Raw genomic sequence first — 20,986 nt, forward strand, 5'->3', positions numbered from 1 at the left:
AAATTTAGTTCCCAGAACAATAATACGAAGAACAATGCAATATTTAGATTCAGTTGCTGGAATAACAATACAAAAAACAACAAAATACTTAAGATTCAGTTCTCAGAACAATGCAAGAATTAGATTTAGTTCCCAGAACAATAATACGAAGAACAATGCAATATTTAGATTCAGTCACTAGAATAACAATAATACAAAAACAACAAAATTCTTAAGATTTAGTTTGCAGAACAATAAAAGAATTAGATTTAGTTCCCAGAACAATAATACGAAGAACAATGCAATATTTGTTTTCAGTTGTTAGAATAACAATAATACAAAAAAAACAACAAAATACTTAAGATTTAGTTCTCAGAACAATGCAAGAATTAGATTTAGTTCCCAGAACAATAATACGAAGAACAATGCAATATTTAGATTCAGCTGTTATAATAACAATAATACAAAAAAACCCAAAATACTTAAGATTTAGTTCTCAGAACAATAATAATAAGAACAATGCAATATTTGGATTCAGTTGTTAGAATAACAATGATACAAAAAAACAACAAAATACTTAAGATTTAGTTCTCAGAACAATGCAATAATTAGATTTAGTTCCTAGAACAATAATACGAAGAACAAGGCAATATTTAGTTTTAGTTGCTAGAATAACAATACAAAAAACAACACAATACTCAAGATGTAGTACCCAGAACAATAAAACGAAGAAAAATGCAATATTTGGATTCAGTTGTTATAATAACAATCATACAAAAAAACAACAAAATACTTAAGATTTTGTTCTCAGAACAATGCAATAATTAGATTTAGTCCTCAGAACAATAATACGAAAAACAATACAATATTTAGTTTCAGTTGCTTGAATAACAATAATACAAAAAACAACGAAATACTTAAGATTTAGTTCTCAGGACAATGCAAGAATTAAATTTAGTTGCCACAACAATACAAAAAACAAAACAAAATGTAGTTGCCAGAACAATAAAAATAGGAAAAACAAAGCAAGATTTAGCCTAAGTTGCCAGAATGATAATATGAAAAACAATACAAGGATAAGATTTAGTTGCCAGAACAACAGTACAAAAAACAACACAAGATATTGTTGCCAGAACAATAAAAGCGAGATTTAGATTTATTTGGCAGAATAACGACCTCGGATAAGCGGATAAGATGTCAACTTCACTACATAGCTCAGATGTATTTATTAGCTTAACATATTTTGAACCACATGTTTATTGAACTTAAGTATTATTGTGGCCCCCCAACACCCTTCTATCTTCCTATTGATGTGGCCCTGGGTGGAAGAATCTGCCATAAGTAAACAATAGCATTTTATGACTGGAAGTAAGTTGTTTTCTACTCTACACACACAGTACTACTCTGTCAACCATCAACTTCTAGTCTCCACTGGCACTTGCCAAACATAGTACCGCTGAAATAGCGAGATGAGTCATTTTTCAGACCCGAGCCAAAGTTTTCTCCGCTGAGTGTCTCAGTACAGTCTTCCCCTCAATATTTAACAATGAGGGGCTCATAAAACTTGTCAAAACAGCCTTGATGTTGCTTTCCTTGGAACATTTAGAATACCCGAGATGTCAGCTGTGACCAATAACAGTCGAAACATCTAATCACCCGTGTCATTGTGTCCGCAGTGCGGCGAGAGCATCAACAGCGGTGAAATGGCGGTGTTAGCGTCCAGGTCGAGCCCTGGAATGTGCTGGCACCCGGCGTGCTTTGCCTGCTCCACATGTAGCCAACTGCTGGTGGATTTGATCTACTTCTACCACAACGGCAAGATCCACTGCGGAAGGCACCACGCCGAGCTCCTCAAACCTCGGTGTGCCGCCTGCGACGAGGTAGAAAGAAAAAGCATCTTGGGGGGGGGGGGGGGGGGGGGGGGGGGCAGACGTAGTAGGGAGCTTTAACAGGTTTCTGGAGGACACAAGGTTAAAAACCTCTGCATCTCTTTGCCTTCAGATTATATTCGCTGACGAGTGCACAGAGGCTGAGGGGCGACATTGGCACATGAAGCACTTCTCCTGCTACGAGTGCGAGACCATCCTGGGGGGACAGCGCTACATCATGAAGGACGGAAGGCCCTACTGTTGTGGCTGCTTCGAGTCTCTGTACGCAGAGTACTGCGAGGCTTGTGGAGAACACATCGGTAAGACTGGAAGTTCCTCCCCAAGTACGCGAGTGCCAACAGAGATTGTGCCTACAGTGCATCCTTTGGCAGAAATTACAACCTCAAGTCTTTTTGAGTACGATGCCACAAGCTTGGCACACCTATCTTTGGGCACTTAAAAACCAGTCCTCTCTCAAGCTCAATCAGGTTGGATGGGAACTGTTGGTTTTCATCCAGGATGTCTCGGTACAATCCTGCATTTATCTTAGTCTAGTCAGCGGCCGAAATTGGTTTTCTCAGAAGGGTGGCTGGCATCTCCCTTAGAGATAGGGTGAGAAGTTCAGTCACCCGAGAGAGATTCGGAGTAGATTCGCTGCTCCTTCGCTTGGAAAGGAGCCAGCTTAGGTGGTTCGGGCATCTAATGCGGATGCCTCACGAGCGTCTCCATAGGGAGGTCCTCGTTGCACGTCCCACTGGGAAGAGACCCCGCGGCAGGCCAAGGACCAGATCGGGTGATCTTCTCTGTGGCCTGGGAACGCTTCGGAATCCCCCAGGAGGAAGTTGTTAATGTTGCTCTGGAGAGGGAAGTCTGGGGGTCTCTGCCGGAGCTGTTGTCCCCGCGACCCGATTCCGGATAAGCAGTTGAAGATAGATGGATGGATGGATGGATGGATGGATGGATGGATGGATGGATAGATAGTCAGGGAGGTGACCAAGAAGCCCACGGTCACTCTGTCAGAGCTACAGCATTCCTCTGTGGAGAGAGGAGAACCCACCAATCAGGCTTGTATGGTGGAGTGGGCAGACGAAACCATTCCCTACAAAAGTTTGCCAAAATGTACCTGAAATACTCTGACCACGAGGAACTAAATGCTCTGGTCGGATTAGACAAAGAACAAAGTCTTTAGCGTGAATGCCAGGCATCACGTTTGGCGGAAACCAGGCCAATACCATCCCTCCAGTGAAGCATTGTGGGGGCGGGATCATGATTTGGGGGTGCTTTTTAGCAGCAGGAACTTGGAGACTAGTCAGGACAGAGAGAAATATGAATCCTATGTGCAGAGACATCCTGGATGAAAACCAACACTTCCCATCCAACCTGATGGAGGTCAAAAGGTGCTGCAAAGAGGAAAGAGAGAAAGTGCCCAAAGATATGTGTGCCAAGCTTGTGGCATCGTATTTAGCAATTGCCGCCAAGGGTGCATCAACAAAGGATTGAGAAAATGCTGTGAATACTTATGCAGATGTGATTTTTTTTTAAAGTTTTTAATGCATTTGCAACTAAAAAAATGTTTTTCAAAATGGAATACATTCATTGAGGACAAAAACGAATGTATTCCATTTTGAACTGGGACTCTAACATAAAACGAAGCGCTGAGTATATGAATTCCAAAGAAAGAAACAACTTGTAGACTTGATCATTAAACAAAAATACCTGCAGGATGTCTTCTATGTCTGTCTCAACAGTTCCCCGTTTTCCAGGTGTTGACAACGCCCAGATGACCTACGAAGGCCTCCACTGGCACGCGACTGAGAGCTGCTTTAGCTGTGCCCAGTGCAAAAGCTCCCTCATGGGCTGCCCCTTCCTGCCCCACCAGGGTCACATCTACTGCTCGAAAGCCTGCAGTCTGGGAGAGGACGTGCATGCCTCGGATTCCTCCGACTCAGCCTTTCAGTCGGCGCGCTCGCGGGACTGTCGTCGCAGCGTCCGCATGGGTAAGAGCAGCCGATCGGCCGATCAGTGTCGACAGTCGCTCCTCTTTTCGCCGGCGGTCAACTACAAAGTTCCTGGATTCAGTGGAAACCCTGACGACACCATGACCAACAAGCTCACCCATTTGAACTTATCGGACGAGCATTTCTGGAGAGAGCGTGGTGAGGAGACAGAGGCACCTGAAGATCAGGGGGAGGAGTGGGCAGAGCACGAAGACTACATGACTCAGCTACTATTGAAATTTGGGGAAAATGGAGTCTTCAGACAGGGCAATGACTCCAGACCCACAGATTTTTGGGTTGCGGAAAGAGAAGCGAGGTTGAAACAGGACTCCTTCAAAGCCAGTAGCAGCGGTGGAGAAGGAAGAGCAAGTCTGGCCAGCAAGAAGTACCAGGCCGACATGTACTGGGCCCAGTCACAGGACGGGCTCGGGGATTCGGCCTACGGTAGTCATCCGGGTCCGGCTAGCAGCAGAAAGATCCAAGAGTTGGAGCTAGACCACGGAGCTGGAGCAGGGATGGGAGATGAGTCGCGGTGGTACGGTGGCTCTTTGGAGTGCATCACAGACAAATTCAAGAAGACCAATCAGAGTGTCCGAGACTCCATGGACTCACTGGCTCTCTCCAACATTACTGGTGAGAAGCGGCATGATTTACCTTTCCACAATCATCATCTAATTAAATGTTTTTTTCGTTTGCTAGGCATCTCAGTTGATGGTGACAGCAAAGACAGACCTGTGGTGTACTCCATGCCAGGCTTCCACGACCTGGAGACAGAGGACTGTGAGAAAACCAGCAACATGGGAACACTCAACTCCTCCATGTTACACAGGAGTGCTAATTCCCTGAAGAGCCTTGCATCCGAGCACGAGGACGAAGTGGAGGGAAACATCGCAGAAGAAGCGGCCCAACTTCCAGACGACAGACCGAAGCCACACCTGCCTGCTCTGAGGAGAACACGCTCGCAATCGAGGCAGCAGCAGGTGAAATTCTCAGACGACGTGGTAGACCGTTACGGAGATCCCCCGGTGCGGCAGCCTCCGATGAGTGAACGGACTCGCCGCAGAGCGTTCCACTTTGAGGAACAGGGTCAGGAGGTTCACTCCGGGGGCCGGAGCAATCACCACCACAGAAGGCGTCGCAGTCGCAAGTCTCGCTCCGACAACGCTCTCAACCTTCTGCCTAAAGACCGGGGCTACAAGGCGGACCACAGAGGGCATCGGCGAGACGAAGCCTTCCATGGTCCCGCCGGCGCCATGTCAGACTACAGGCTTCAGGGCTCCGCCATGGGGAGGTTCCTAGATCTGTGCGGCGAGGATGACGACTGGTGCTCTACCTGCTCGTCCTCTTCTTCGGATTCTGAGGAAGAGGGCTTCTTCCTGGGTCAGCCTATACCTCAGCCCAGGCCACTTAGACACTACTATACCGAAGACTTGCCTAGCCCTGTGGGAGCCATGTCCTCCCCTCCATATGGCCAACGGACTAAATCCAAAAAGAAAGGGCGAAAGGGGAAAAACTGTATTATTTCATAGGCTTTTGTCCCAGAACTGGGTTATTCTCTGCTTTTGTTCACTGTGGTGTGCCTGCCTGTCTTATATCATATTTCATTGATAGCTTCTGAGGCATTACAATCTGCTGGTAAATTACAACAATATTGAGTTCAGAGTAATTCATATTTATATATTAAAAAACAAAAAAACAACAACCTACGTAAGGCTATTACTAACAAATGTATATTCTGTATGTTTTTTTTTTTTTTTACCCATGGTTTAATGACATGTTCTTGTACAAAAATGGTATTAACATGAACTAATGGTAGTTTTTTTCCCTCCTTGATGTATTTTAGCCAGCTTGTGCAGCACGGCCTAAAAAATAAAAATACAGGTTTATTAAAAAAAAAAAACAGTCATGTTTTAACTGTAAGTCAACAATTTCAATCTGTATAAATGTATAAACTGGAGGATAAGGTTCAAATAGATCATTGTAATAAAATATATAATGTCAAGATGTGTGTACTCGACTCTTTTCCCCACCCATGAAAATATACCAAAAAAAAGTTAAGAATATCATTCATGGCAAATCTTTATTTTAAAATAGTCTAAAATGAGCGTTGCGTAGTTTGTGTTTGAAATCCATCAAACACTATAATAGCACTCTCTCGATCACAGAGATATAAACATATCGTAACCATGTTTGTTGGTCCCAAAATACTGTTACAAGGTATTGTTTGGATGATCTGACACACATTTTTAGGACATAAGGGTTGGTTGACCAAATCCCTGTTGACATTTTCAAAGTATTGCAAGATTTCTGTGTCCGAACAAAGATTTTAAAAGCAGTTGGAGTTTACTTTTAAGACTTGAATAAAACATCAGCCATTTTAGGAAGACATCTTCATTTCTATACCAGTTTTAAAACCAACCTCAGTGCAACTTTGTTTTTGTAGAATGTATTATCTTCAACCGGACTGTCCTTAATGTTGTCCAGGTAAAACCTACAACGATAAAAAAAGGAAATGGATTTCACTCAGCGATATACAGTGGGGCAAGAAAGTATTTAGTCAGCCACCGATTGTGCAAGTTCTCCCACTTAAAATGATGACAGAGGTCTGTAATGTTTAATCATAGGTACACTTCAACTGTGAGAGACAGAATGTGAGAAAAAAATCCAGGAATTCACATTGTAGGAATTTTAAATAACTTTTTTGTAAATTATGGTGGAAAATAAGTATTTGGTCAACCATACAAAGCTCTCAGGAGGTTTTGGCTCAAAATCTCACGATACATGGCCCTATTAATTCTTTCCTTAACACGGAACAATTGTCCTGTCCCCTTAGCAGAAAAACAGCCCCAAAGCATGATGTTTCCACCCCCATGCTTCACAGTAGTTATGGTGTTCTTGGGATGCAACTCAGTATTCTTCTTCCTCCAAACACGACAAGTTGAGTTTATACCAAAATGGATACATGGATGATACAGCAGAGGATTGGGAGAATGTCATGTGGTCAGAAGAAACCAAAATATAATCTTTGGTATAAACTCAACTCGTCGTGTTTGGAGGAAGAAGAATACTGAGTTGCATTCCAAGAACACCATACCTACTGTGAAGCATGGGGGTGGAAACATCATGCTTTGGGGCTGTTTTTCTGCTAAGGGGACAGGACAATTGATCAGTGTTAAGGAAAGAATGAATGGGGCCATGTATCGTGAGATTTTGACCCAAAACCTCCTTCCATCAGTGAGAGCTTTGAACGGTTGACCAAATACTTGTTTTCCACCATAAATTACAAATAAATTATTTAAAATTCCTACAATGTGAATTCCTGGATTTTTTTTTCACATTCTGTCTCTCACAGTTGAAGTGTACCTATGATGAAAATTACAGACCTCTTGTCATAATTTTAAGCGGGAGAACTTGCACAATCGGTGGCTGACTAAATACTTTTTGGCCCCACTGTATAGACTTCACAAATAACACAAGTTGAATGCAGTATTGACTATTTTGGTGAGCAAAAGTGCAGATAACATATTAAAGACATTTAAAAAATGACAGCATGATTAAAACAAAGTAGTTAAAAGCAGAGTTTGTGTCCCTGGAAGAATTTTTGTGTTTATACTCCAATATCAGGTTGAGGTGGCCGGCAACTCCAACGCTTCATCGAGTTCTTTCACGTAGCGCCTGAGGGCAGTGAGGTAGTGCTCATTGATCTCCGACAACTTTGCATCGACCGCTCCCTGAAGCAGAGTCTCCAAAGTGGGCTCCTGGGACGCCAGCATCTTTACCACCGTGACAAAAGTTTCACAGTCCTGTTTAAAATGCTGCAAAAAAAGGTGAAAAAAGGAACACATTTATTGGCTTTGGAGATGGGAGGTGGTCGGGTCAAAATGGGGGTGGGGATTAGTCAGTAAGGGACAAAGTTAGGCTTGTGGTTTGGTATTCTGGTCCAAAACAAACAAACAAACAAAAAAAAGACACTTGGTTCACATTTTGGCTGTGCATCCACACTGCTCATTTTACCTGCGCCATTACGGTTTTGCAATTGTTGCCATTGTTTTGTCTGTAAAGTACCACCAAATTATGGGCAAACTTGCATGAAACCAAAACTGAACAACTGAATCCTTATGGGCCTGATCAAGTTAATTTCTACTACAAAATGTTTAAGTGTGTGTGTGCGTGTGTGTGTGTGTGTGCGTGTGTGTGTGTGTGTGTGTGTGCTAGCCGCCTCAGACAAATATTGTAGAGACAGTAGAGATGCTTGCGAATAAATCAATACTTTCAGAGGGATTTCTACAGGTTTCAGAAGATGTTATTCTTTTTAATGCCACATAAAAAAATCCCTGCGTGTATATATTTACACAAACACATACACATAAATATATATATAAATGCATATGCATAAAAATACATACGCACAAAAATGCGCGCGCGCACACACAAATATATATATATATATATATATATATATATATATATATACTCACATACACAAATATATACACATATAAATATGTATACACATTTGTTACATAAATATATATACACATTTAATACATATGAATATATATATATATATATATAAAAATAAATATATATATATAAATATATATATACACACATATATATAAATATATATATATATATATATATATATATATATATATACATAGATACATATATAAAGACACAAATATATATATATATACATATAAATCTATTCATATATATATATATATATATATATATATATATATATATATATTTACTCACATACACAAATATATATACACATTTAATACATATGAATATATAAACACATATGAATATATATATATATATATATATATATATATATATATATATATATAAATATATATATACACACACACATATATATATATATATATATATACATATATATATATATATATATATATATATGTATACATATAATATATAAATATATATATACATATATATATACATATAATATATAAATATATATATAGATACACAGAAATACATATACATATAAATTATACACATAACTATAAATATATACATTTATATATATATACATATAAAAATATATAAACACATAAATATAAATATATACACATATAAAAGAGTGCTCAACATCCAAAGCATACCACTTCATCAGTGAAGCATGGTGCTGGTAGTGCAATGGCGTGAGCATGCATAGCTGCCAGTGGAACTGGATCTCTTATATTTATTGATGATGTGACAGCTGACAAAAGCAGCAGAATGAATTCTGAAGTGTTTCGGGCAATATTATCTGCTCACATTCAGCCAAATACTTCAAAACTCATTGGACGGCACTTCTCAATGCAGATAGACAATGACCCTCAGCATACTGCAAAAGCAGACAAAGAGTTTTTTAAGGCAAAAAAGTGGAATGTTCCGCAATGGCCAAGTCAATCACCTTACCTGAATCCCATTGAGAATGCATTTCACTTGCTGAAGACAAAACTGAAAGGAAAATGCAACAAAGAACAAGCAAGAACTGAAGACAGCTGCAGCGGAGACTAGGGCTGGGCGACATATCGATATACACGATATATCGCGGGTTTGTCTCTGTGCGATATAGAAAATGACTATATATTGATATTCGAGTAAGGCTGGGCGATATGACTAAAAAATGTATCACGATATAAGTGTTTCATATCAGTCGATATCGGTAATTATTGATTAAAAGTGAAGTGAATTATATTTATATAGCGCTTTTTCTCTAGTGACTCAAAGCGCTTTACATAGTGAAACCCAATATCTAAGTTACATTCAAACCAGTGTGGGTGGCACTGGGAGCAGGTGGGTAAAGTGTCTTGCCCAAGGACACAACGGCAGTGACTAGGATGGCAGAAGCGGGAATCGAACCTGCAACCCTCAAGTTGCTGGCACGGCCGCTCTACCAACCGAGCTAAACCGCCCCAAAAAAAACAAAACTATCCTAAATAAAGACCAGGAGAAAAAAGGCTGAATTTAAATACTTTTATTTTAAATATAACCTTTAGAACGAGGTCAGCATTATGAAAAACAGTCAAATAAATGAAAATACTGGTCGATGTGCAAATAATGCCATTAGATAAATGCTTAATCCAACAAAATGTGCAAAATATTGTAATTAAGAAATTAGTAGTGTACAACTCAGGCTTTAAAGCCATATTTGTAACAATATATGCAAAAATATAACAGTCACATATTAAGCAAGCAGAAACAAACGTTTTACAGAATATTGTGAACATCGGAATAAACTTGCGTCTGAACATCTGTGACAAAATACTGACAAAATGGTGACGTGACGTTTCCTTTTTTATTTACAATTTCCTTTCGTGCTGCCGCACTCATATTCCCGTTTCGTATCACTCCTCGTCATCAGCAAGCCGTTGTTGCTTTTTTTTTTTTAAATGGGTTGTACTTGTATAGCGCTTTTCTACCTTCAAGGTACTCAAAGCGCTTTGACACTACTTCCACATTTACCCATTCACACACACATCCACACACTGATGGAGGGAGCTGCCATGCAAGGCGCCAACCAGCACCCATCAGGAGCAAGGGTGAAGTGTCTTGCTCAGGACACAACGGAAGTGACGAGGTTGGTACTAGGTGGGAATTGAACCAGGGACGCTCGGGTTGCGCACGGCCACTCTCCCCACTGCGCCACGCCGTCCCGTTTTTTTCCTGTTAGCATTTCCCAGATTGCCTTGCGGTTTCAGGCTCGGCCGTAATAGGTCGAGAGGTCAAAACCCTTCCTCTGCCTACACACCCCAGAATGCCGTGCGGTTCCACATCGGCCTTTCTTCCTATTTTTTTGTAACAGAACTCAGTGAAACTATCGAACGTTCTATCGGCCCCATTTTCTGTTGATATTGATCACGTCTATCGCGATATATATTGTTATTGTTTTATCGCCCAGTCCAATATTCCAGTATACGTTCTCACGTAGTTGCTTTAAGCAGAGGATATTACGTTATAGGCTCTTCTTCACTCTTTCCTGTCTCTCCTTCTCACAGACAGGCGCACTTTCTTACACACGTCACATACTGTCACGTCATACATCACATACGTATACGCCCTCGCGGAGCAGAGAGGTAGCAGCATGGGTGACGTTAGCGGTGATGCTAGCAGAGCCGTGCAAGTGGTAATACGAGAGAAAGAAGGTGCGGATGAAGGAAGAATTAATACCCAAGAAAAACAGCAGTTGGTCCATCGGTGGTTTGGCTTCAAGCGTGAATATCTCGAACAGACAACCGTAATTTGTCAAGCACGCGGCAAAAGCGTTGCTATAAAAAGGAGCATTACTGCTAATGCATCATTTGAAAAGTCACCTGCTAGAGAATGAAGAGTGCTTACTCCGCATCTCAACATCTCCATTCGGTGCCACACGCCCACACCATCAAAATGCCAAGGCAAACATTTCCAGATCAACACCGTATGAAAAAAATAGTCAGCAACAGAATTTAATAACGTCCGTAGTAACCTACCACATAGCGAAGGACGAACACTATTTGATTTCCTATTATGCAGCTCATTTTTATTTGACACTTAAAATTTCTCTGACAATCTTGCAATTTCTGTTATGAAATGACATGAACATTTGTGCCACTGCTTAACAACTGTTTAATAAATACAGTTTTGGTCAATTGACTTAGTTGTGATTTTCTTCTCTGCAAGAAGGTTTAAAATGAGCATATATTAATGCAGTAGGAAGAAGAATGTTTTAATGTAGACACATAGAATCATCATACTGCTGTGATTATATGCATCAAGTGTTCATTCAACGCCAAGGCAAAATATCGATATAAATATTGTGTATGGCCTAAAAATATCTTGATATTAAAAAAAGGCCATATCGCCCAGCCCTAGCGGAGGCCTGGCAGAGCATCACCAGGGACCAAACCCAGCGGCTGGTGATGTCTATGGGTTCCAGATTTCTGGCTGTCATTGACTGCAAAGGATTTGCAAGAAAGTTTTAAAAAGTGACAGTTTGATTTATGATTATGTCAGTTTGTCCAATTACTTTTGGTCCCTTAAAAGGTGAAAGGCACATATAAAGTGTGTTGTAATCCCTACACCGTTCACCTGATTTGGACGTAAATACCCTCATATTAAAGCTCAAAGTCTGCACTTAAAGCACATCTTCCATCGATCCATTTTTCTACTGCTTAGCACATCTTGATTGTGTCAATTCAAATCCATTGTGGTGTTGTACAGAGTTGGAATACTGAAAATTGTGTCAATGTCCAAATATTTATGGACCTAACTGTATTTTAGTAACAATATACATTTAGAAATACAAACCCCGTTTCCATATGAATAATGAGATTGTGTTAGATGTAAATATAAACAGAATACAATGATTTGCAAATCATTTTCAACCCAAATTCAGTTGAATATGCTACAAAGACAACATATTTGATGTTCAAACTGATAAACATTTTAATTTTTTTTTGCAAATAATCATTAATTTTGGAATTTGATGCCAGCAACACGTGATAAAGAAGTTGGGAAAGGTGGAAATAAAAACTGATAAAGATGAGGAATGCTCATCAAACACTTATTTGGAACATCCCAAAGGTGTGCAGGATAATTAGGAACAACAGGTGGGTGCCATGATTGGGTATAAAAACAGCTTCCCAAAAAATGCTCAGTCTTTCACAAGAAAGGATTGGGCAAAGTACACCTCTTTGTCCACAACTGCGTGGGAAAATAGTCACATAGTTTAAGAAGAACGTTTCTCAAAGTGCAATTCCAATAAATTTAGGGATTTCAACATCTACGGTCCATAATATCATCAAAAGTTCAGAGAATCTGGAGAAATCACTCCACGAATCCAACATTGAATAGCCGTGACCTTTGATCCCTCACACAGCACTGTATCAAAAGCAAACATCAATCTCTAAAGGATATCACCACATGGGCTCAGGAACACTTAAGAAAACCACTGTCACTAAATACAGTTTGTCGCTACATCTCTAAGTGCAAGTTAAAACTGTACTATGCAAAGCGAAAGCCATTTATAAACAACATCCAGAAAAGCCGCCGGCTTCTCTGGGCCCGAGATCATCTAAGATGGACTGATGCAGAGTGGAAAAGTCTTCTGTGGTCTGATGAGTCCACATTTCAAATTGCTTTTGGGAATATTCGACATTGTGTCATCCGGACCCAAGGGGAAGCGAACCATCCAGACTGTAATCGACGCAAAGTTCAAACGCCAGCATCTGTGATGGTATGGGGGTGCATTAGTGCCCAAGCCATGGGTAACTTACACATCTGTGAAGGCACTATTAATGCTGAAAGGTACATACAGGTTTTGGAACAACATATGCTGCCATCCAAGCGCCATCTTTTTAATGGACGCCCCTGCTTATTTCAGCAAGACAATGACAAGCCACATTCAGCAGGTGTTACAACAGCATGGTTTCGTAAAAAAAAAGTGCGGGTACTTTCCTGGCCCGCCTGCAGTCCAGACCTGTCTCCTATTGAAAATGTGTGGCGCATTATGAAGCGTAAAATACGACAGCGGAGACCCCAGACTGTTGAACGACTGAAGCTCTACATAAAACAAGAATGGGAAAGAATTCCACTTTTAAAGCTTCAACAATTAATTTCGTCAGTTCCCAAACGTTTATTGAGTGTTGTTAAAAGAAAAGGTGATATAACAAAGTGGTGAACATGCCCTTTCCCAACTACTTTGGCACTTGTTGCAGCCATGAAATTCTAAGTTAATTATTATTTGCAAAAAAAAAATTTAGTTTATGAGTTTGAACATCAGATATCATGTCTTTGTAGTGCATTCAATTGAATATGGATTGAAAAGGATTTGCAAATCATTGTATTTCGTTTATATTTACATCCAACACAATTTCTCAACTCATATGGAAACAGGGTTTGTAAACAACTCGGTCGCTAGAGCCTGGCAGCTGTTCCTAAGCGCTCCTTTCTGATACTTGAGTGAATTTAATGAACCCGTTCCTGGTAGCCTTATTCCATGAAACAGGTGTGTCTGTGTGAGTGTCAGAAAGGGTTCATGTGAGTATACTTAAATAAAAATAAAAAAAAGTGGTGGGGACGCGAGGTGTCAAAGTCTTGCAGGGGACTATGGCTTTTTTACACCACATTGTAACAAGCTTTTGCTTCGCTCCAAGACTTTACTGCTGACCTGTTAAAAAGTTTCTTTGTAGGCGTCCCAGGTGCAAGCTCACAACAACCTTTATCACCTGAGAGAGAGAAATCTTAATGTGGGACCAGTCACTCAAGGGGGGCAGGTCGGGACAGACAGGTCATCCAGGGTTGACCTAATGCCGTCCAGAACAACTTCACTCTTCAAACTAGGGCCACTGGGGCTAACAAAATACAACTATCATCTGAAGAGCCGAGTCAGAGTTTGCCCGTTTCTCTCTCAGGCTAATACGGGGGTGCTCAATGTCGTTTAGACAATTGTAACGCCGTACTCTCTAGTTTTCCCAAAAAAGAACATCAGAAGTATAAATGTACGATAATAGCTTTGTTGACGATAACCGATATTGTCCAACTCTTAATTACCGATTCCGATATCAGCCGATACCGATATATACAGTCGTGGAATTATCACATTATTATGCCTAATTATGTTGTGATGCCCAGCTGGATGCATTAAACAATGTAACAAGGTTTTCCAAAATAATTTAACTCAAGTGATGTAAAAAAAAAAATGTCAACATAGCACTGCCATATTTATTATTGAAGTCACGAAGTGCATTATTTTTCTAAACATGCCTCAAAACAGCAGCATGGAATTTGGGACATGCTCTCCCTGAGAGAGCATGAGGAGGTTGAGGTGGGCGGGGTTGAGGTGGAGGGGTAGGGTGTGGCGGGGGGTGTATATTGTAGTGTCCTGGAAAAGTTAGTGTTGCAAGGGATTCTGGGTAATTGTTCTGTTGTTTTTATGTTGTGTTACGGTAGGGATGTTCTCCCGAAATGTGTCCGTCAGTCTTGTTTGGGGTGGCGCATATTTGTAACAGTGTTAAAGTTGCTTATACGGCCACCCTCAGTGCGACCTGTATGGCTGTTGAACAAGTATGCCTTGCATTCACTTGTGTATGTGAAAAGCAGTGGACATTATGTGATTGGGCTGGCACGCAATGGCAGTGCTTTTAAGGTTTATTGGCGCTCTGTACTTCTCCCTATGTCCGTGTACCACTCTGTACAGTGGCGTTTTCACTCATAAATTTTACTTTTTGAAACCCTCCATCCATCCATCCATCCATCTATCCATTTTTCACCGCTTGTCCCTTTCGGGGTCCGCTACCAATAATTTCCGATATTACATTTTAAAGCATTTATCGGCCGATAATATCAGCAGTCCGGTATTATTGGACATCTGTAATCAGAAGTTTACAATTATTACAAAACTCAGAGGGCGGGAGCACATTACATCAGTTTTAAAAGTCGCTCCATTGGCTCCCCGTATGCTTTGAGGTCAATTTTAAAGCTTTGTTTTTAGTTTTTAAATGTTTTAATTATCTATCTGACCTGATTTTACCGTGCCAACCTTTGTGGATACTGAGGTCTGGCACTGGCTTTTTGTTTTTTACCAAATACCAGAACAAAGACCCACAGTGAGGCGACATTTAGCCATCATGGCCCCACCTGTGGAACAGCTTGCCAGAGAGCCTCAGGACTGCACAGACCGTCTGGAAATAAAACAAAAGGCTAAAACTTACCCTTTCAATCAGGCTTTTTACTTGGCATACAAGTGTCCCTCTCAGCTCCTTGCTGTCTTTGTCAACACAAGTCTTTTTAATAAAAAAAGGTAAAAAGCATTATCAAAATGTTCAATTATTGGTTTTATTCATTATTTATATCTAGTTTGTATTGTTTTATACATGTAAATGATATTTATGATAAGTAATATTTTTGGGGTTTGGATTAATTTAATTTAATTTAATGAGTTCTTATGGAAAAAATGGCTTAAGTTTTTCCACAATTTAGTTTTCATTTGACTATATTGAACGGATGCTAACAAAAAACGTTTTTTTCTGGGGGAAAAACAATCTTACATTCAGGTTAAAATTAAATTTTTTGCTAAATTTGTATTTTTGGCTTAACTTAAATGGCTTAAGTTTTTCCACAATTTAGTTTTCATTTGACTATTTTGAACAGATGCTAACAAAAAACGTTTTTTTCTGGGGGGAAAAACAGAATCTTATATTCAGGTTGAAATTACATTTCTTGCTAAACTTGTATTTTTCACTAATTTGTCAAGCAAGTCTTAGAAGACAAAAAAGCAGGCTAATAGCTGAAATAGCCGCAAAACTAGCCTGAACCAACACAGGAAATAGGTGCTTCGTAAACCGTAATAAGTCTAGAAAAAAACTGCTTTGCAGCCGCTCTAAATTGGGAATGAACAAGTAGGTTAGTAAGAGTCGGGAGAGAAGATAATAAATATAGGCCTACTGTACACTTAAAGGGGAACTGCACGTTTTTTTGGAATTTGCCTATCGTTCACAATCACAAGACAAGGTGACAAGTTTTTTAATTTTCTTTGGCATTCTAACATGTAAAAATAAGCTTGTTTAAGGTGACTAGCGAGGCAGCAAATAAATTCTACCTCTGAATCACTTTGAAATTGCATTTAAAACCACAAACAATACTTCATTTACATTCCATAACCTGTACAATTAGGTTGGTTTAAGCGTTGTTTCATGTCGGCTTAGCCAGTTTTGAGTCCAATGTGGCTGTTAAAGTGTACCAACTTGTCGAAAAATGACCTTGTTCTTCTACTGTCCAGGTGGGAGGCATGATTTATGATCTAAAATAACTGATAAGGAGCAAGGAAGCGAGGAAGCAGCAGACCACTTGATGTAAACATAGGCACACAAGAAATGATCATGGCGCACTATAAATAGTGCATCTGCGTTAACGTTTATAATACCAATAACACTAAGGCTTGGTTAATATCCCATTCATCCATCCATTTTCTACCGCTTTGTCCCTTTTGGGGTTGCAATGGGTGCTGGAACCTATCTCAGCTGCAGTCTGGCGGAAGGCGCGGTACACCCTGGAAAAGTCGCCATCTCCTCACAGGACCAACACAGATAGACAGACAACATTCACACTCACATTCACACACTAGGGCCAATTTAATTCAAGTCCCGAAATGTAAAGGGAGTATTTTCGGCAGCTTTTCAAGGGTTATTTATTGGATTTTATGGGCGAAATGGTGGAGCTCCCATTGGCTCCACTGTAAGCAGATGTTTATTTACATTTACTTAGTATTTAGAATGCTTAAAAGAAATTCATCTGTTGTCATGTATTTCATAATTATTGTAAACTAATACAAAATTCCCAAAACAGTGCAGTTCCCCTTTCAGGGAAGAGCAGATATATTTACATATTGCTAGTGTCGATACCGAGGGTAGTATGATATTATAATAGATACTAGACGGAAAACATCCATTTGTATTTTCACAAACTCATTTCGGTCGTCTTGTCAATGTTTACAAACTCGGGAAATATGTTAATGGTCACAAGAGTACTTTGAGGGCAAAAAACAAAGATTTTACATGAGTAGTAGAAAGTAGTTTTGGATTTTTTTCGTTGTTGTGTACTATTGACTTTGTTTAGCTCAAACAGTTGTATGTACTACAAATTCAGATTATTTTTTAATTAATTTACAAAACCCAAAAGCAGTGAAGTTGGCACAGTGTGTAAATGGTGAATAAAAACAAAATACAATGATTCGCAAATCCTTTTCAACCTATATTCAATTGAATATACTGCAAAGACAAGATACTTAATGTCCTATCTGCTAAACTTTGCTATTTTTTGCAAATATTAGCTTATTGGAATTTGATGCCTGCACCATGTTTCAAAAAGCTGGCACGAGTGGCAAAAAAGACTGAGAAAGTTGAGGAATACTCATCAAACACTTATTTGGAACATCCCACAGGTGAATAGGCTAATTGAGAACAGGGGGGTGCCATGATTGGGTATAAAAGCAGCTTACATGAAATTCTCAGTCGTTCACAAACAAGGGTGGGGCGAGGGTCACCACTTTGTGAGCAAATGCCTGAGCAAATTGTTTAAGAACAACATTTATCAACCAGCTATTGCAAAGAATTTAGGGATTTCATCATCTAAGGTCCGTAATATAATCAAAAGTTTCAGAGAATCTGGAGAAATCGTTGCACATTGAATGCCTGTGACCTTGGATCCTTCAGGCAGTACTGCATCAAAAAGCGACGTCAGTGTGTAGAGGATATCACCACATTGGCTCAGGAACACTTAAGAAAACACTTAAGAAAACCACTGTTGGTAACTACAGTTGGTCGCTACATCTGTAAGTGCAAATTAAAACTCTACTATATAAAGCGAAAGCCATTTATCAACAACACCCAGAAACGCCGCCGGCTTCGCTGGGCCCGAGCTCATTTAAGATGGACTGATGCAAAGTTGAAAAGTGTTCTGTGGTCTGACGAGTCCACATTTCAAAGTGTTTTAGGAAACTGTGGAAGTTGTTTCCTCCGGGACCAAAGAGGAATGGTAAATGGGTCGTACTTGTATAGCGCCTTTCTACCCCTTTTTAAGGAGCCCAAAGTGCTTTGACAGTATTTCCACATTCGCCCATTCACACACTGACAAACAAGCGCAACGTTCAATAGCCAGCCTCTGTGATGGTATGGGGGTGTATTAGTGCCCAAGGCATGGGTAACTTACACATCTGTGAAGGCACAATTAATGCGGAAAGGTACATACAGGTTTTGGAGCAACATTTGTTGCCATCAAAGCAACGTCTTTTTCATGGACGACCGTGCTTATTTTAGCAAGACAATCCCAAGCCACATTCTGCATGTGTTACAACAGCGTGGCTTCCTAGTAAAAGACTGTGGGTACTACACTGGCCTGCCTGTAGTCCAGACCTGTCTCCCATTGAAATTGTGTCGCGCTTTATGAACGTGAAATACCACAACACAGACCCAAGAACTGTAGAACAACATAATCTGTGCATCAAGCAAGAATGGGAAATAATTCCACCTAAAAAGCTTCATAATTGGTCCCCCAGTTCCCATACGTTTACGGAGTGTTGTTAAAAGGAAAGGCCATGTAACACAGTGGTAAAAAATGCCCCTGTGCCAACTTTTTTGCAATGTGCTGCTGCCATTAAATTCTAAAGTAATGATTTGCAAAAAAAAAAAGAAGTTTCTCAGTTCGAACATTAAATATCCTATCTTTGCAGTCTATTCAATTGAATATAAGTTGAAAAGGTTTGCAAATCACTGTATTCTGTTTGTATTTACAATTTTTAACGTCCAAACTTCACCAGGTTTTGGGTTTTGTAATATTGTGTTGATATTTTTACATTGTCAACAGCAATCCCCATGTATTCATAAAAACATTTAATACATGTGAGTAGGGGTGTAACGGTACGTGTATTCGTATTGAACCGTTTTGGCACGGGGGTTTCGGTTCGGTGCAGAGGAGTACCGAACGAGCTGTAAGCTAAAGTCTTAACAAGCTGCTTTCTGCCTCTGTCTCAGCACCCAGCATTGTCCCGCCCACACAACCATCTGATCGGTTACATACAAAGCCAATCAGCAGTGCGTATTCAGAGCGATGTAACAATCAATCAGCAGTGCGTATTCAGAGCGCATGTAGTCAATGCTTCAGCGTCGAGCAGATATGTGTTTAGCAGGTGAGCAGCGGACAGTTATAAAAAACACCTCCCAGTCACAATTAATACTAACATCACTATGAGCCCGTTGAGCTTCTAGAAACTTAAACTGCAGTTCAGCTCGCTCGCAGTTCTGGCTTGAGGTGAAAGCTAATTAGCTTTTAGCGTAACGTTAGCTCTTTTTGCTGTGTGTGTGTGTGTGTGTGTGTGTGTGTGTGTGTGTGTGTGTGTGAGTGTGCGTGTGCATGCGGCAAAGCCCTGTCCGTCTTGTTATTTCACTTGAACTCCATGGTGTTCAGGGATGAATAGTCTCTCCTATTGCTATTGTACTATTTTTTCAGGAATAGTTACATTAATCATTAGTAATGTAGCGGCCTAGTTTTGAATGGCAGGGTCCCTGCTATCACATGTTGACAAAAATATAACATTTACATAATAAAAGTCAACTACGGGCTTCCCAAATGCTGTAATAAATTAAGCATGAGTTGACTTTAAACTGTTTAATGTTGCACTTTTTATATGTAAAAGAAAGAAAAGTTTTGTCATTTTATTTAATCTAAGCAACAACTTGAGGCAGTTTAATGTGGATTAACATGGGCAGGATTATTATAGTGTTCCCAATGTTAAAAGTATAAAGCCATTGTTTACAAATTTGGTAAATAAATAACCAAAACATTTATATTTTCTTGTTTTCTTACTGTACCGACAATGAACCGAACCGTGACCTCTAAACCAAGGTACGTACCAAACCGAAATTTTTGTGTACTGTTACACCCCTACATGTGAGCTGTATACTCTCAAACTCATAAAAACATTTACACTATAACCTATTAGCAGAGAGAAGGTAAAAAGTGCTTCTTGCCAACTTGAAACCAATGTTCCCTCTCAAACCAGGCGTAAGGTAGGCGGGTAAATAAGACATATAAAAAAAGGCATCACTCATAACGGACAAATAAAATAAGAAAGTCAAACAGCACAGGGCTGCCTCCAGCCTGTAGATAAGTGCAGTTCTATTTCTTCTAGTGTTAATTATTTGGCTGAACTCGCTGCAGCATGCTCTTAAGGTCATTGACTTGGTTCATTCCTGCACTCTAAGCCCGCTACTCTCTTTTAGGGCTCGTGCAGAAGGGAAACTACAGAATCGAAACTAATGGTAGGATACAGTTTGTTATTACAGCTATGAACGGAATACTTGTAATTATTTCTGCACAACAACCAGCTTTCTGCTTACAGACAAGCCAGGAGAAAAATAATCCTCGACTGTGATGCTTTAAAGTCTGTGATGACAGTTCTCAGTTCTCAGCGCCACAAAACATAACGACATAGTTATTCTGCACCTGCGACCACGTGCGCTTTTAACCCATGAAGTTGACAGTGCTTAATATGACAGGAAAAGTTTTAAGTAATAATTTAATGCTCTCAACTGTCACAAAAAACAAACAAAAAAACAGGCGTCAATAACTGGATAATACATC

The 20,986-nt window shown here is 40.0% G+C and overlaps 2 protein-coding genes across 7 annotated transcripts in view; one reads left to right on the forward strand and one right to left on the reverse strand.

Annotated features, from left to right (window-relative positions):
• LOC133562929 (prickle-like protein 1) overlaps positions 1-5,796 on the forward strand; it is a 120,056-nt gene extending 114,260 nt beyond the window's left edge. For both annotated transcript variants that reach the window (XM_061916763.1, XM_061916764.1), the window contains exons 5-8: positions 1,656-1,859; positions 1,981-2,167; positions 3,611-4,477; positions 4,544-5,796. In XM_061916763.1, coding sequence (XP_061772747.1) covers positions 1,656-1,859; positions 1,981-2,167; positions 3,611-4,477; positions 4,544-5,373 — 2,088 coding nt within the window. In that variant the 3' untranslated portion in view covers positions 5,374-5,796. The remainder of the gene's footprint in view (positions 1-1,655; positions 1,860-1,980; positions 2,168-3,610; positions 4,478-4,543) is intronic.
• A 1,410-nt stretch (positions 5,797-7,206) lies between these two features.
• LOC133562931 (periphilin-1-like) overlaps positions 7,207-20,986 on the reverse strand; it is a 94,337-nt gene continuing 80,557 nt past the window's right edge. For 4 of the 5 annotated variants that reach the window (XM_061916768.1, XM_061916769.1, XM_061916770.1 and 1 more), the window contains one exon: positions 7,207-7,659. In XM_061916768.1, coding sequence (XP_061772752.1) covers positions 7,465-7,659 — 195 coding nt within the window. In that variant the 3' untranslated portion in view covers positions 7,207-7,464. The remainder of the gene's footprint in view (positions 7,660-20,986) is intronic. The other variant, XM_061916767.1, reaches the window with a different exon arrangement.

The sequence above is a fragment of the Nerophis ophidion genome, linkage group LG12, assembly GCF_033978795.1.
Source record: "Nerophis ophidion isolate RoL-2023_Sa linkage group LG12, RoL_Noph_v1.0, whole genome shotgun sequence".
Classification (NCBI taxonomy): Eukaryota; Metazoa; Chordata; class Actinopteri; order Syngnathiformes; family Syngnathidae; genus Nerophis; species Nerophis ophidion.